At 49.1% G+C, this 17,316-nt stretch overlaps 1 protein-coding gene across 6 annotated transcripts in view; it reads left to right on the forward strand.

The window, feature by feature from the left end:
- The first annotated feature begins 436 nt into the window (after positions 1-436).
- DZIP1 (DAZ interacting zinc finger protein 1) overlaps positions 437-17,316 on the forward strand; it is a 75,949-nt gene continuing 59,069 nt past the window's right edge. For 3 of the 6 annotated variants that reach the window (XM_075918812.1, XM_075918814.1, XM_075918813.1), the window contains exons 1-3: positions 781-918; positions 9,210-9,798; positions 16,945-17,029. In XM_075918812.1, coding sequence (XP_075774927.1) covers positions 9,337-9,798; positions 16,945-17,029 — 547 coding nt within the window. In that variant the 5' untranslated portion in view covers positions 781-918; positions 9,210-9,336. Of the gene's footprint in view, positions 919-9,147; positions 9,799-16,944; positions 17,030-17,316 lie in introns of those variants that run through there. The other 3 variants (XM_014576038.3, XM_025187268.2, XM_006128136.2) reach the window with 3 other exon arrangements.

The raw sequence follows: 17,316 nt of genomic DNA on the forward strand, positions 1-17,316 counted from the left end.
GCGGCCAGTGGTCCAAGGCCAAGAGCCTAGCTAGGGCCAGCAGCCTAGCTAGGGCCAGTGGCTGTAATTTGGCAGCTGGAGCCTGGAAGTAGGAATCCAGGCCAAGAGTGGACACAGGGAGCCAATAGTTGGCAGGGGAGCCCTGCCGGGGCCTGGAGCAGAACCTGGCCAGGACTGGGCGCCAAAACCCAGGGACTGCAGACCCCAGAAGAGGCCGGGCATCAGCATGGGGCCCAGCTATGGCTGGTGGCTAGATCGTGGTAGGTTTTTTTACTCGAGTCTGAGGAGAATCAGCGGTGACCTATGGACTCACTCCTCTGAACAACTCTGGGAGACTGTAGAAGCGCGCTGAAAACCGGGCTTTGCAAGCACCCGTGCGCTGGGGCCCGGCGGGATCTGGAGGCTGAAAGGAGGGGAGTCAAAGTTTTATGAACTTATGCGCGGAGAACGCGGCTGGCTCCGCCTCAAAGTTTGGTATCTGCTTGGCCGCCCCATCGCTGGGTGACGGCTGCCTGCGCCCGCCGCCTCCTTACTTCGCTGCCTCTGCAGCTTCCTTTGCTCTCCCTGGCCCAACGCCGCCTTCTCCCAGCAGCGGGAGCGGAGGCGTGTCGGCTCTTGAGAGGATGGGCATAGGCGGGAATGAAGACGGGAACGGGGAGGAGGCGGGGGGAAGCTGCCAGCCCCTCTATGACATGGAGCAGGAGCCGCCGCGGAGGGGGCGGGGAGGCGGTGCAGTGGGGCCGCTGGAGGCGGGCGGGGAGCACCCGTAGCACTATCAGCCCCCCCCCCACACACACCCCAGCCTGCCCTGGTGGCGCAGGCGGAATCAGCAGGCGGGCGGCAGCCACAGCAGAGCCAGCAGGCGAGGAGACGCTGCCCGGGGACCCCGCAGTGTCGCGGCCACTGCCGCCCCCTGAGGTGAGAGCAGCGGGCCGGGGCTGGGAGGCGATGCCGCCCTCCCACCTTTAATCTTCTCTCCCCCCTATAGCGCGCCTTGGGCCTGACCCCCCAGCTGTAAGCAAGGTTCGGACCGGGCTCGCACGTGGCGCCCTCTCTGGGTTGGCTTGGGAGCGCTCGGTCCCTTTGGGCTTCCATGGCAGCCCGCAAGGCTTCTCCAGCCCCGCCTCTGCTGGGGCCTCACATTGGAGGGGGGGGGGCACCGGGTTTGTGGGAGCCCGCAGGCTTCGCTGAGGGAGGGAGCCCCGTGCAAATCCTTTCCAGCCTCCTCCTCAGGCTCAGCTAGACTCCTCTCCCCAGTCACCTTGCCACCTCCCTGCCCTCTCACGCGGGTTTGGCTCGAATAAAGGGGGCGGATTGTGAATAGCAGGCAGGATCTTATTCGTTCTTTAGTCTAAAGCAGTGTTTTAGAGAGGGCAGCAGCGCGCTACCATAGGGCTCCAATCCGGATTGGGCCTTTGGTTACCACTGCAATGTAAGGAAATGATTGGAGGCACCCGTCAGTGCTACTATTAAGTTTGAATTTTGCACTTAAAGCAGGTTTCCATGTCTTTTATTTTGGATGAAAAAATACATCCAAAATGGCTGGTTGGGTAGAAGAATTAATTTTCAGAGCACTTACAAAGAAGTCTGTAACATTTTTTAGGAACTAAAACTTAAAATGAGCCCCTTTAGAAAAGTAGTGCCCAGCCTCACTTATTTTCCTTCCATCAACCTCAGTGACAGAGTAACTGTTCTCATTAAGTCTGCTTCCCAACAGTCCCTAGCTAACTCCTCATTCTATTTCAACATGTATGAGAAAGCATCCTAGAAAGGTCCCACACCAACACCTAATAATGTCTCCTCTATTGCCTGTGTTCAAAGTTGCACTGCTTTAAATTGGTTAAAACAGATTTAGGCCATGTCTACATTACAAACAGCCATTGCATGTTATGTCGCTATACAGCCTCCAAAGTTTGTAATTGCATTTGCTGTGCACACACAGGTGGCATACAATAAAGTCTGAGGGACACTAAGCCTCTCTGAACCTCATGCCCCATGGGGAGGAGTGGTGGATTACCTGACCAATTTGCCTCCCCCCCCCCCAAAAAAATCCCCCTGCTATGGCCCCAGGGCTGGAGCACTTTTGCTGACATATGGCAGGGGCACAGAGCTTCGCTAGTTTCTGGGCCACAACAGAGCAAGGCATGGAAAGGAGGGAGCACAGGTGGAACTCTGTGGGAAAGAGATGGAGTGGTGGTAGAATGGGAACGGGGACTCAGGGAAGGGATGGAATGGAGTGGGGCCATGGGTGGGGCTACAGGCAGAAGGGGAAGCCCAGAACCCCAACACTGCAGCCTCCTGCTGGGAATGAGGGGCCAACCTCACAGCTCTGGCCAGGGCTGTGAGCTCTGCTGCAATCCCAGCCAAGGCCCTGACTGAACTTTCAATTCCTGCCTCCTGCCCTAGCTGGGGACATATGGAGGAGAGACAGAACTCTCAGCCTCCTGCCCTATCTGGGTGAGCTGAAAGCAGGTGTCGAGGCTTTGACTTGGAAGAGGTGAAGATGGGACTGGTCTTCCCAATGGGAAGCTTCTTATGCCCATGCATGCATGCTGCTTGCTTTGGCAGTGAGTATACTCACCAGAAGCGCTTGTGTGAAGTGCAGTGCACCCTTGTTAGGCGTCTCTGTGTACCAAGTGCTGCCATCCTGCACAATACCTTTTTGAAACATTTTTGTAATGTTTTGTGGGATAGTACTGATGTGCCCACAAGTAAGGGATCAAGTTGCAGCATGCAACTTTCTCCATCTCATAATGTCATCCATATCAATACTTTTTATGCCTCTTAAAAAAATCCCACAAACCTATATGGCACTCGTTGGTCTCTGCCATCTCTGACAGAAATATGGATCATACACCTCTCATGAACATTGAAAATATAGGATGCAAGATTCTCATGAATTTCTGTACCCTGAGTCCAGACCCTCAACAAAGGAGGACATGACAATTTCTTTGAAGAGAGATTGCTGAGGGACATAGCAAAAACAATTCAAGGTTGTGGGTTGTGTTCCTGGAGCACTGCTTGTGGACCTGAGAAGCAAACATTACTGGTGGAATTGCATCGTAATGCAGTTATGGGAAAATAAGCAATGGCTCCAGAACTTTTGGATGCAGAAGGCAACATTTCTGGATCTGTCTGTGCCAAGCTTGCAGTAGCCCTTCAGCACAGAATAAGAGCTGCATTGCTAGTGGAGAAGCAAGTGGTGTTTCCACTGTGGAAGCTTACAGTGTCAGAGGACACTGCTCAGTGGGAAATAATTTGATGCAAGTGTGTAAATCCATTACTTGTATCCTGCTATGTAGGACAGTAGTATTTGGCAATGTGCAGGAACTAGTGGATGGATATGTAGCAGTGGGACTTCTGAACTGGGAGGGATTGCTCAGTGGTTTGAGCATTGGCCTGTTAAACTCAGGATTGTGAGTTCAATCCTTGTGGGAGGCCATTTGGGGCAAAAATTTGTCAGGGATGGTACTTGGTCCTGCTGTGAAGGCAGGGGACTGGACTCAATGACTGCAAGGCCCCTTCCAGTTCTAGGAGATAGGCAAAACTGGTGGCATGATAGATGGCACATATATCTGTATTTTGACATCAACCCACCTTGCCACAGAGTATGATTATGCAATTGTTTGTGGATCTTCGGGGATGCTTCCACAATATGAAAAATGGCAAGTCAGGGATGGTGCTTGATGCTCATATTTTTAAAAACGGGACTATTTAGAAGCCTGCAGGCCTTCTTGACTAGGGCTATAAATCCCAGTCAGTGGTTAACTGGTTTAACAAAGTGTTTAATCGTAGCAATTGACCAGGCCTGGCCCAGCAGCCCCTACTCACAGCATAGCAGCCCCCGCCTGCAGCATGGTTGGCCTGACCAGTCTGGAACTGCCCGCAGTATGCCGCACCACGGGGGCCTTTCTTGCCATGCTGGGCTGAGCCCACTGCACTACAGGAAGGGAGTAACTCTGGCTGGGCCAAGCCCAGCTGGATCACTCTCACACCAGTTAACTGATTACCCAGGTAAGCGTGGTGGTAAGGGGAATGCTTACTGGATAATTGGGTATCCAGTTAACCCTTTATATTCCTGTTCCTGTCCAAAGGATTACCACTGGTTATACTGAAATGTCCATACTAATTGTAGGAGACCCAGCCTACATCTTGCTCCCCTGATCATGAAGTTGTATATTGGTTATTTCAACAGCACCCAGGCCAGAATGGCTGTTGAATGTCCTGTTAGAATATTGAAGAGACACTGAAGTGTGTAGGCACTAGATTGGTTCAGTGAGAAAAATACCCCAGTGGTTAGAGCTGCTTTTTTTCTGCGGCGTATCTGTGGATGTCTGCTAACTCTGAACAGCCAAACACAAGAACTACTACAAGCTCAACGATAAGCCTTATAATGCCACATGATATGCTGGAGCATAGATAGCAGCAACCATGGAGTTCTTCAAGGACTGAAAAGGATGGATGGAGAGTCTAGTATTTTTAGACCCACATCACAGTTTGCAGCATTATTCCTGGTGGGACTCCTGGTCTATGTTCCCTTTATTCAGGACGTTGGTCATATTGGAACTCCAAGTCCTTCATTCACAGTCTGATGCAGCACTATCTCACAGCATCTTCCAGAACATGTTCTTGGTCCTTCTCCTCTCCTCCTGCCCTCAGGCTCAGGTGTTCTGCAGATGACATGGGGGCTTTCCTCAAGGCCACCATGTGAGAATCTTCTGATAAAAACAGACTGATGTACTCCAGGATGTGCAATCACAAGGGAAAGATAAGTTTCAGAACTCCCTCCATTATTTCCATAAACACTTTTCATAAGGAATGCTTATTAACACTTAAGCTTTAGAGGACTTATGCAAAGCACTGCTCTCCAGCCCCAGCCATGATGAATATGACCCACCAAGGGTGAGGTAGGGAAGGATTTTCTGTTCCATTAAGTATATCATTTTAGTTCCTGTTCCATGAGTATGAGTACAGGACAATTGCACTGAATTCTGGCCCAATTTTCCACACATGTTGGTGATTTCAGCTGATATCTCACTCCTAAGGGTAACAAAAGTCCAGAGAGCACAGGTGTTAGCATTCTGAACCGACCCAGCTCTGTATGTTGCTAGCCTGTTTCCTGCAATGGTGTTAGGACACTTTCTCTGTGATGAGTTTGGCTATCTTGGAGGAAGAAACAAGGCAGGCATTGTGAGAAATCTTCAGGAGAGGATTGTGGACCTATCCCCAGGAAACTTTCATCAAGATCTCTTTGGTGGATTAAAAGGACAACCCTATACATATAAAGTTCTCTACATCTCTCTCTTCCCTGCCTAACCCAGCAGGGGAATAAAAAGCAGATGCAGATCTGCCTTTGTTCATTGTACCTCAGCCTTGTCTCTCATAAATAAAACATTGAAAAGTCCATACCTTTGCCTCGTTAACCTGGGGATGGTCTGAGCATCATCTTTACATTTAAACATGCATGCACACACTTATGTGGATTCCCTTCCATTTGATCAGGCTCATCTGTGTTTATCTGATGAAACTGGTTAGATTGTGGCACAGTCTCAAATGGGTAATGGCTTGTGGCACGTCAGGAGTCACCCATTGCATCTTTCCTCCTATTCCTCATTGGTGATCACTGCAGAGGTCTGTCTCAGGCTCCTCCAGGGGATCCAAAGTGGTCTGCTGGATGCTAAGTGGGGTCTCCACCCAGGATGGCACGCAGTTTCTTATAGAAGAAGCACGTCTGCAGCACAGCACCAGATCTAGTGTGCTCCCTGGCAAAATTCTTTACTTTCAAGTGGCACTGCTGCTCATCCCTGTTGTATCCCTGCATCACTCATTTAATCTGCTTGTAGATGTCCACATTTTTATAGCTGGTTTGAAGCTGGTCATGAATAGCCTCTTCTTTTCCTTCCTGAGTCCAGGGAGATCCAATACTTCCTGTCTATTCCAGGCAGGAATGTGTAGTTTCTCTCTGTGCAGTGTTGGGCTGGCATAGATGGTTATACACGACAAGGGTGAACTGCTAGTTGTGGCTTGTAAAAGTAGGCAATCTGGAAAAGGTATTTCAAAAACAGATGGACGGCTTTAAAGGGGGAGGAGTTACTTCCAGTGGAGTTTAAAATTGTAATCCCAGCAATCACTGTTACAGGATGAGTCATTGTGAAACAGCTGCTGGAGACTGGGGTTGATAGATTATGTAGTGTCATAGAATAACAGGGTTAGAAGGGACTCCCAGGGTTGTCTAGTCCATTGTTTCCTTTTATTTTTTTGCTCGACAAACTGTGGCGGGCTTTTTTTTTTCCTCGACAAACTGCGTCGGTCCTTTCCCCTTCCCCTTCCCCCCAATCTATCCCTTTGCCAAGATGCAAGATTTGTTATGTCTAAACTATCCAAGACAGAGGGCTTCCCAGCCTTTTGAAAATCCCCAGTGAAAAAGTTGCCACAACCTCCCAAGGCAGACTACATTTGGACTGTGTTGACCATGGCTATGTACCATTCAGGGAAATTATTTTACTGCATCACTAAGAGAGTGCTTACATTGGCTGGAAACAAAACTGAGTGTGGATACATGCAAATATAGGTCAACACAAGGTGACATATGTCAATCTAACTTTGTAGTGTAGACCAGGCCTTATGTAAACCAGTTCAAAACCCTGTGTGAACATTCTTAATTAAATTTGGTTTAATATTGATTTAACTAATGAAGAATTTATAAACTGTTTGGTTTACCCAAATTGATTCACAAAAATCACACCTTTAATTAAACCTTTGCAACTTTGAATAACACCAGTCTCATGTACACAAGTGTGCTCTCACTCCTCTCCTGCCCCCTTCCATCCCGCATATCCTTCTGCATGGGTTAGTTGTGTACTTTATGTGCATGGGAGTAGATGTAGGTAGTATATGGGATGAGTTATTTGGGGCATAGATTGGAAATGGAAGATATGAAATGTGTGTCATAGTAGGTGGCTGGAGGGGAAGAAATGTAGGATGTGTTTGTGAAGGGAATGCTATGTGAAATGCATATAGGATGAAGAGGTAAAGTGCAGTGTGTATTCAATATGGCTACGTCCACACTACAAGTTTTCTTGGCAAAAAATATGCTAATGAGGGACTCATTTGCATGAGTCATGATCTCGTTTGCATATTTTCTGCCAGTCCGTTTTTGTGCTAGGGTTTTGCGCAAAAACAAGTGATGTGAATGTTTTCTTTTTGCGCAAACCCCCCTTTTTTCGGATCTTGCAGAAAAAGGAGTTTTTGCGCAAAAAGAAAACATCCACACTGCTTGTTTTTGTGCAAAAACCCCAGCACAAAAACGGATCGGCAAAAAATATGCAAATGAGATAGCGACTCATGCAATGAGTCCCTCATTAGCATATTTTTTGCCAAGGAAACTTGTAGTGTAGATGTAGCCTATAGGTTTTATGGGGATGCCTGGGATGTGTTTGAAAATGACTGGAACGATGAGAAGCTGAGGTGTGTACAGAAGAGGTTGTGTATGCAGAAGGGCAAGATGTTGGGGAGGTGAGGAAGGATGATGTAGAGTGTGGGGTGAGGAAGGGGTGAGTTGTTTGGGGTTAGAACAGTCAGGTGTATGGGTGTGAAGTATTGGGTGTGGTGAGAATGAGGGTGAGGTGTTCAGGGGAGAGTGAGGTGGTGAGGGCTATGGGGGAGATGGGATGCACTGTTTGTGGATGTGGGTGAGGTGTGCATGGACAAGGAGTGAGGTGGATGGTTTTGGGAATGTGGGGAGGGACATGAGATGGTGCAGTGTATGTTGATGGGGATGTGGGGGATGGGAGTGGGAAGGTGTTTGGGGAGGGGCTGCAGTGTGTGGATGTGATGGGGGAGGCAGGTGGGAGTGGGAAAGTGTTTGGACGGGGGGGATGGGTGTGGATAAGGATATGGGGGATGAGATGGATGAGGCGGTGTGGGTAGGACATGTGAGGGATTACATGGATGGGAGTGGGAAGGTGTTTGGAGAGTGGATGAGGTGGTGTGGGTGGGAGTGGGAAGGTGCTTAGCGAGGGGGTGAGGTTGTGTAGTATGTGTGGATGGGGGAAGTGAGGGAGGGGTGATGTAGTGCAGTGTGTGGAAGTGGGAGGAGGGGGAGGTGATGCAGTGTGTGGCAGAGACAAGGGGAGGTGAAGCAGTGCAGTGTGTGTGGCAGAGGTAAAGGGAGGTGAGGTGGTGCAGTATGTGTGTGGAAGTGAGGGAGGGGAAGGAGTAAGGTGGTGCAGTGAGTGTGGTGGCAATGAGGAAATGCAGTGGCTGTGAAAGGGTGGGGGGACGCAGTGGCTGTGGAAGGGGGGAAGGCGGGTACGCAGTGGCTGTGGAAGGGGGAAGGCGGGGACGCAGTGGCTGTGAGGGGGTGAGGGGATGCAGTGGCTGTGGAAGGGGGGAAGGCGGGGATGCAGTGGATGTGGAAGGGGGGGGTTAAGGGGATGCAGTGGCTGTGGAAGGGGGAAGGCGGGGACACAGTGGCTGTGGAAGGGGGGAAGGCAGGGACGCAGTGGCTGTGGGGGGGTTAAGGGGACGCAGTGGATGTGGAAGGGGGGGTTAAGGGGACGCAGTGTCTGTGGGGGAGGTTAAGGGGGCGCAGTGGCTGTATGTGGGGGGGCTAAGGGGACGCAGTGGATGGGGGGGTTAAGGGGACGCAGTGGCTGTGGGGGGGGGTTAAGGGGACGCAGTGGCTGGGGGGGGTTAAGGGGACGCAGTGGATGGGGGAGTTAAAGGGACGCAGTGGCTGGGGGGTTAAGGGGACGCAGTGGATGGGGGGGTTAAGGGGACGCAGTGGCTGGGGGGGGTTAAGGGGACGCAGTGGCTGTGGAAGGGGGGGGTTAAGGGGACGCAGTGGCTGGGGGGGTTAAGGGGACGCAGTGGCTGTGGAAGGGGGGGGTTAAGGGGACGCAGTGGCTGGGGGGGTTAAGGGGACGCAGTGGCTGTGGAAGGGGGGGGTTAAGGGGACGCAGTGGCTGTGGAAGGGGGGGGTTAAGGGGACGCAGTGGCTGTGGAAGGGGGGGTTAAGGGGACGCAGTGGATGGGGGGGTTAAGGGGACGCAGTGGCTGTGGAAGGGGGGGTTAAGGGGACGCAGTGGCTGTGGAAGGGGGGGTTAAGGGGACGCAGTGGCTGTGGGGGGGGGTTAAGGGGACGCAGTGGCTGTATGTGGGGGGGGGGGTGAGGCGGGGACTCTCACACACTCGCTTTCTCCCCGCAGCTGCCATAGCAACGCGGCGGACGCCGGGCGGCCGGGCAGGGGGCTCGGGGCCCGGGGGATGCTCCGAGCCTGAGGCCGGGGCCCGGCGCCCCGCGGTGCCTCCCTGCCCCGCTGCAGCCCGGCCGGGATGGGCAGCGCCGCCGCGCCGGAGCCCCTGCCCGCCTTCCAGTTCCGGCCGCGGCTCGGGAGCCCGGACTGGCGGCGGCTGAGCGCCGTGGACGTGGAGCGGGTGGCGGGCGAGCTGGACGTGGCCACCCTGCAGGAGCACCTCGGCCACGTCACCTTCTGCAGCGCCGAGCGGCTGCGCTGCCCGCACTGCCGGGGCCCCGCCGACCCGCTGCTGCTCAAGCTGGTGCGCCTGGCCCAGCTCTCCATCGAGTACCTGCTGCACTGCCAGGAGCACCTGGGCGCCCAGCTGCAGGGCCGCGAGCAGGCGCTGCGGGCGGCCGACGCGCAGCTGGAGCAGCTGGGCCAGGAGGCGGCCCGGCGCGCCCAGGAGATGAAGCTGCTGAAGGAGGAGTGCAGGCGGCGGAAGAAGATGCTCAGCACCCAGCAGATGATGCTGGAGGCCAGAGCCGGCTGTCACCAGGTGGGACTGATTGACTTACAGCCGCTGCTAGTGCTCACCCTCGCCCTGGGGCAGCCTGAGATCGGGCGGGAAACACTTTTTTAAATGGGGGATGTGCTCTCCTGTCTCCCCCCAGATCCTTTCCCCATCAAAAGACAGCTCTTCAGGGGCTGCGCTTTTGGTCCCAGCACTTGGAGGCCAGAATCTCATAGAGCTTCATAAAGGAGACGTTTCCAGCTAATTCTATTCAGGGATGAGCTTTTTTTCGGGGCTTGTATTCAGCTTTCTATCTTATGTGACATATCTAAAACGATAAATCTGAAGCAAATGATAGGACAAGGTGGCAGGCAGGCAGGAAAGAACAGGGCATATTAAGTCTTAAAAAGATTATAAGTTTAAGGGCCTATCAATTTCCTTCTAATTTTTTTCAACAAGTATTTGGGGGAATTATAACTGCCTTAAAAAGTGTTCTGAAATTTAAAGACTATACTGAGCTTTAAATTGGCAAAAATGACCTTGGACCAACTTAGCATGTTTGTGTGTGTATTTAAAGTTCATTTAACTGTCATAAAAGATGCTAGCCTGTCAGTCCTGAAGATCAAAGTCCTGTTTATCCAAATAGTATAGGGACAGAATAGGCAGGAATAATGCAAGCTTTCTCATGCTGTGCCAGCAGTGTGTTTCAACTCTTACTAGAAGGAAGATCAGCGTGTCAGTGGAGTAGAACAAGGGGGTTTTTTCTCCTAAGATGTCTTGACTAAGGAAATTTCCATCTTAAAGTTCAGTTGTCCAGTAAGAAGAGAGGTACTTTTTGTCCAAAATTCTGTATTTTAAAAAAAAAAAGCTAGTTTTTTTATATTTCTGTCACATAGACCCCAGTCATTTAATGGTATCCATTTGGGCAGAATTCAGAGGACCCCATGTGAATCAGGGTCCTTATGGATTCAGCTGCAGGACTGGGGCCTTTAGGATAAGCTTCTGATGTGATTTGCATTTCAAAAGCTTGTTTGACCAGAGTATCTGACTTGTGTTGATAGTGAAAACTGAGCCCCTGCACTAGTTTAATTATAGATGCAACTGGAAAACATAATCCCAACTATACATATAAAACGATGGGCGTCTAAATTAGCTGTTACCACTCAAGAAAGAGATCTTGGAATCATTGTGACTAGTTCTCTGAAAACATCCACTCAGGCTACGTCTAGACTACATCCCTTTTGTGTAAAAGGGATGTAAATTAGACGTATCGCAATTGCTAATGAAGCGGGGATTTAAATCTCCCCCGCTTCATTAGCATAAAAATGGCTGCCTTTTTTTCTGCACGGAGCTTTGTCAGAAAAAAGCTCCAGTCTAGACGCTGATCTTGCAGAAAATAAAGCCTTTTCCAAAAGATCCCTTATCTCTTATTTCATAGAGGGATAAGGGATCTTTCGGAAAAGGCTTTATTTTCCGCAAGATCAGCGTCTAGACTGGCGCTTTTCTCTGGCAAAGCTCCGTGCCGAAAAAAAGCGGCAGCCATTTTTATGCTAATGAAGCGGGGGAGATTTAAATCCCCGCTTCATTAGCAATTGCGATACGTCTAATTTACATCCCTTTTACGAAAAAGGGATGTAGTCTAGACGTAGCCTCAGTGTGCAGCAGCAGTCAAAAAAAGCAAAGAGAATATTGGGAATCATTAAGAAAGAGGTAGATAAGATAGGGATGTAAGCGACTAATTGGCTAAGCAACTATCCGATTAGCAAAAGCCTCTATAACAAAGAGGCAGCAGATGGGGAAGAGGAAGGTTGTTGGAGAAGCCAGCTTAAAAGCCAGTTTCCCCCAGCAGCCAACTGTGAAATGTACAAGAGTCTCTGGAGCCCAGGGCAAGCAGGCAGTCCCCACTGGGGATTCTTGTACATTTCAAAGTTGGAATGCTGCCTGGATCTTGGGGCCAGCAGGAAGTACCCCACTGACCCCAGGCTCCATGTGGGCATTTCCCCTTTGAAATTTACGTGTCTCCGCAAAGTTGGAATGTCGGGAGACTCTACTGGGGCTCTTGTGAATTTCAAAGTGGAAGCCACCTGCATGGAGCATGGTCAGTGGGACTCCCCGCTGACTCTGGGCTCCACACCACGTTCCAACTTTGTTTCGCTGGGGCTCTTGTATATTTCAAAGGCAGAACACGGAAGTTCTTATCTACTGATCGAATAGTCGATGGATATTCTATCAACTATTCGATTAGTTAATTAATCAAAATTTAACATCCCTGAGATAAGACAAAAAATATCATATAGTCTCTATATAAATTAGGGATGTTAACTTATAGCCATTTATATGATTAACCGATAAGTCCAGACTAATCTTAACACACCTCCCCCCTTGCTGCCTCTGATTCAGAGTTAGGCAGGACCTGGTGCCTATAGAGAACTGGTGACTGTGGCTTTTACCCACAAAAGCTTATGCCCAAATAAATGTGCTACTCTTTAAGGTGCCACAGGAGTCCCCGTTGTTTTTGCAGACACAGACTAACATGGCTACCCCTCTGAAATCTGTGAAATGTGGTGAGCATCTTGGGTTTAAATTGAGGACTTCAAGTTATCTATTTCAAGGTTTTATAAGTACAGCTTAGTATAGTGGTTTTCAAACTGGGTTGTGACCCTGTACTGGGTTTCATTGCTGCAGGGAGATCAGGTGACCATTGGGGGTGCTAAGGCATGCTACCTGCCTGTCCTGGCACTGCCGACTGTGCTGTGTCCCAGAAACAGCTGGCAGTAGGTCTGACTCTTACATGAGGGGTGGGGGAGAGTGCACAAGGCTCTGGGGACTGCCCTTGTCCTGAGCACTAGCTCTGCAATTCCCTTGGCTGGGATCCTGCTCCTGGCTGCTTCTGGGGTGCAGCATGATCTCCGGTGTCAGGAGAGATAGGAAGCCTGCCTTAGCAACCTCACTGCACCGCTGACCATGATCCGCTCAAGGTAAGCCCCTCCTGCCACAGCCCTGACCTCCTCCCACCCCGAGTCAGAGCCCTCCACTCCAAAGCTCTCATCCTCAGGCCCACCCCAGAGCCCACACTCTAGTCAAATCATGTTGGGCCATGAGCATCAACAATTTTCTTCAACTGGGCCATGAGAAAAAAAGTTTGAAAACCACTGGATTATTAGGCAACAATTGCATATCACTTGTCCTTAATAAGGATTGCTAGTCTTAGTCAGCAGGTAGTTCAGATTCCATGCCCGTTGAAGCATTGGCCCCTTTGTGTGCACGGCTGTAAACAATTATTTGCTTGTCTCAATGCATGTCCACTTTTCTTGATGTGATGCGCAGTAACAGAGTATTAAGTTTTAAGTTTAATGTATTTAGAATATTAAGTTTTAAGTTTAATCCTTCACAAGAATGAGTGATAATTAGAAATAAGAACTGTCAAATGGAATTGCTGTTAAGGTGTGACAATTTTATGGCAAAAACTTGAACAATATCTTATCTTAATGGAATTTCAGCTTTCTGCTGTATTTGAATTTCTCATATTTTGATGATCTCTTAATCTTAGTGTTAGCAAGAATCTTAATGTTATATAAAAGGTTTTTTGTATTTAATACCATGAAGAAGAGTTTGAGGAATATAGTCACCACTAGTAAACACATAACATTAACATTTCATGTGTTAGTTGTTGAATGAGAATTTGCTTCTACTACAGGCAAGTTAGGCTGACATGAGTTTAGTGCTTGAATGGATAATAGTATTTTACAGTCAATTTAGTACCATAAATCATGTGCAGTCTGTTACAGTGTAAGCTCCCTGATGGTTCTTTGCTTTGCTGCCATGCTATATCTTCTTTATCTAGATTTTATGTCAGTACTTACTTGCATTTACCCTACAAAATGTAACTAAATAATGGTTTTATTAGTTGTTGGAAGTCATTTATATTTAACTAGAAGATGTACCTGACATTGCTTGGGTCCTTAACTCAATTTTTGGTTTTCATAATTTAAATAATTGCTCTGGAATGGGGCTGAGGATCAGGGGTTCAGTATGCAGGCTGCCCTGGGGAGGAAGAACTATCCCAGCCCTTTCTCACCGCAGCAGCTTGGGGCTGGGTGAGAAGTGCCTCTCCATGGCTGCTGCAGCTGGCATTGGCAGGGGCGGGGTGCATATCCCTGTCTGGGGGACAGACAGACACACAGACAAACTTTCTCAGATACATAGTAGATAGCTGCCCCTTTCTTCACCCCTACCCCCTGTTGCTGCAATGGGGTAATAACTGTCCCGGTTCCCATCTCTGTCCCCTTGCTGTTGCTTGTGGTCATTATACAGTATAACTGTCCCTGCTTTCTGCACTCGTTTGAATTAATGAACTTCCCAGAAGTTAAAGCCACGCCCAGTTGTGATGTTTTCAGTCCAAAATTGTATTGGCTTTTTCCCCCTCTTCCCATATCATGGTGAAAAATCAGATGAAATTTGCAGAAAACTATTATCCTTAGATTTTTTTTGGTATTGCTGCTTTTCAGACACTTAGGCTATGCATAGTTATTTCGGAATAAGCTATTCCGGAATAATTATTCCGAAATAGCTTATTTTGAAATAGCACGTCTACACTGCAGGGAAGTCTCAAAGGGTATGTCTACACTACAAAGTTAGTTCGAACTAACAGATGTTAGTTCGAACTAACTTTCATAGGCGCTACACTAGCGCTCCGCTAGTTCGAATTTAATTCGAACTAACGGAGCGCTTAGTTCGAACTAGGAAAACCTGATTTTACGAGGATTAAGCCTAGTTTGAACTAGCTAGTTCGAATTAAGGGGTGTGTAGCACCTTAATTCGAACTAGTGGGAGGCTAGCCCTCCCCAGGTTTCCCTGGTGGCCACTCTGGCCAACACCAGGGAAACTCTTCTGCCTCACTCCCGGCCCCGGACCCCTTAAAGGGGCTGGCTACGGTGTCCGTGCCAGGTGAAAGCCTGCCAGCACCCAGCCAGCAGACCCTGCACCTGGCATGGATCGAGCCACCCACCCGATGCCCCCCAGCCCTCCCCCTCTTCCCGGGACCAGGCTGGCGGCTCCCGGGAGCTTGCCCGGGACCGCAAGAGGCGGGCACCCGCCTGGGCTAGTGCGGACATCATGGACCTCGTCCACGATCTCCACACTAGGCACAGGAAAGTGGCCGTCTAGGGCAGGAGAGCTGCCAGCCTGGCCACCCAGGAGCAGGTGTGCAAGAGAATCAAGGGGGTCCAGTGAGACCCCCGACCCTGAGCCCTGAGCTTACAATGGTCGTCCTGGGTCAGACCAAAGGTCCATCTAGCCCAGTAGCCTGTCTGCCGACAGAGGCCAACCCTAGGGACCCTGGAGGGGATGGACCGAAGACAGTGACCAAGCCATTTGTCTCATGCCATCCCTCTCCAGCCTTCCACAAACCTTGGGCAGGGACACCACTCCTACCCCCTGGCTAATAGCACTCCATGGACCCAACCTCCATGACTTGATCTCACGTCCCTTTAAACTCTGTTCTAGTTGTAGCCTTCACAGCCTCCTGCAGCAAGGAGTTCCACAGGTTGACTCTTTGCTTTGTGAAGAACAACTTTCTGTTACTAGTTTGAAGCCTGCTACCCATTCCTTTCCTTTGGTGTCCCCTTTAGTCCTTCTTTATGGGAACTAATGAACAACTTTTCTTGATGCACCCTCTCCACCCCACTCATGCTTTTAGAGACCTCTATCCTGTCCCCTCCTCTGTCTCCTCTTTTCTAAGCTGAAAAGTCCCAGTCTCTTTAGCCTCTCTTCATATGGGACCTGTTCCCAACCCCTGATCATTTTAGTTGCCCTCCCCTCTCCCAGCCTCTCTCTTCCCCTCTCCCACCTCCTTTTCCCAGTCTCCCCCAGTTTTGTTCAATAAAGACAGATTCCATTTTGGAAGACACGTTATCTTTATTTTGTACATCAAGAAGAGGGGCTAGGGAAGGGTAAATGGAAGGAGGTGAGGCAGGAATGGGGCACGAGCCCCCGATGGGGAGGACTGGGCTGGCTCTGTGGGCTTCTGGGGGTGGAAGCTCTCCTGCAGCCCCCCAATTGCCCCCTTTCCCCAGATGGAAGCCTGCGGCAAGTGCAGCCGGGATGATGGCCGAGTGCTGTGATGTGCCCAGTGTGGGTAGTCCGGGCAATCCAAGCCAGGACTGCTTTGCAAGCGGGGCACCCCTGAGAACTGTCTGTCCGGGGTGGGGGTCGGGACCCTTTAAGCACAGCCCTCGTCTAGCCTGAGACAGCATCTCCACTCTCTAAGTCCTCCTCTGATGCCCTGCCGGCACTGCTTCCAGCCATCCTTAAGCCCGGTTCAGGGTCCACTTAATGTGGACATGCTAGTTCGAATTAGCAAAATGCTAATTCGAACTAGTTTTTTAGTCTGGATCCGTTAGTTCAAATTAGCTTAGTTCGAATTAACTAAGTTAGTTCGAATTAACGTTGTAGTGTAGACATACCCAAAATTAGTCCGAGGCAAGTTTCCCTAATGTAGACATGCTATCTCAATTTAGAGCCCCAGGAGGAATAACTTAGAATGGCCCTGCTGAAGGGCTATTTCGAAATAGGAGAAGTGGAGCATCTACACACACATTATTTCAAAATAGTGCTTTCAGAATAGGCGTTATTCTTCATAGAGGTTTACAGAAGTAGGAATAAGCCGTCCGTTATTTCAAAATTATTTCGAAATAATTAAATTATTGTGTAGCCACTTGCATAGTTATTTTGGAATAATGGCTGTTATTCCGAAATAACTTTGCTGTGTAGACGCACCTTTAGGGAATGAGATGAAAAAAAGCAGAGTTGGGGAGGAATCATGCTGGAGAGAATAATAGGGAGAAGGAAATGGAGCAAATTTGGCTTTGTCTACACTTAAAAGTTTGTGCTATGTCATTTAAACTGAATAATGTTGGAATTGAAATTAGTATTCTTAAGGAACAGTCCTTTCTCCCCATGGCAGCCTGCATACTGAACCCCTCATCTTCTAGCCTTTTTTATATATCTCAATTTCCACAGCCCTCAAAGGACTTAAGAGACAGTGCTGCCATGTGCTAGAATGGACTACTGTACTGGCATTGTCTGGAGAAATATAATAGAGCCTAGGATAATTCAAAATGATAACTTATAATAAAAAGGCCAGGACTTAATATTGCTACAAAAAATAAATATCTATTTTGTATTTTGTAGTGTCAGTTTTGTGATAAGGCTTTTATGAACTATTCCTTTCTACAAAGTCATATGCAACGCCGCCATAAGGAAGAATCTCACACTGGTGAGTACTTTAGCATTTATCAGGAAATTAAGGTGATGTAAAATATGCAAAAATATATTCAGGATATGCACTTTAGGATTTTGTGTACCCAGAAAGAATCATGTTTCCTTATAACTAGCATATTGCATAACCACTATTAATTTATAGTGGGCCTGATTCAACTCTTGTTAATTGCACTGGAGGTGGACAAGATCCTATAGTGCTAACAATGCTTATTTATAAAATTAACTTTTCCATGATACACCTTGTTCAGTGGTAATGTGACCCACATTTTCACAGCTATCATA

Source organism: Pelodiscus sinensis, chromosome 1 (assembly GCF_049634645.1).
Source record: "Pelodiscus sinensis isolate JC-2024 chromosome 1, ASM4963464v1, whole genome shotgun sequence".
Classification (NCBI taxonomy): Eukaryota; Metazoa; Chordata; order Testudines; family Trionychidae; genus Pelodiscus; species Pelodiscus sinensis.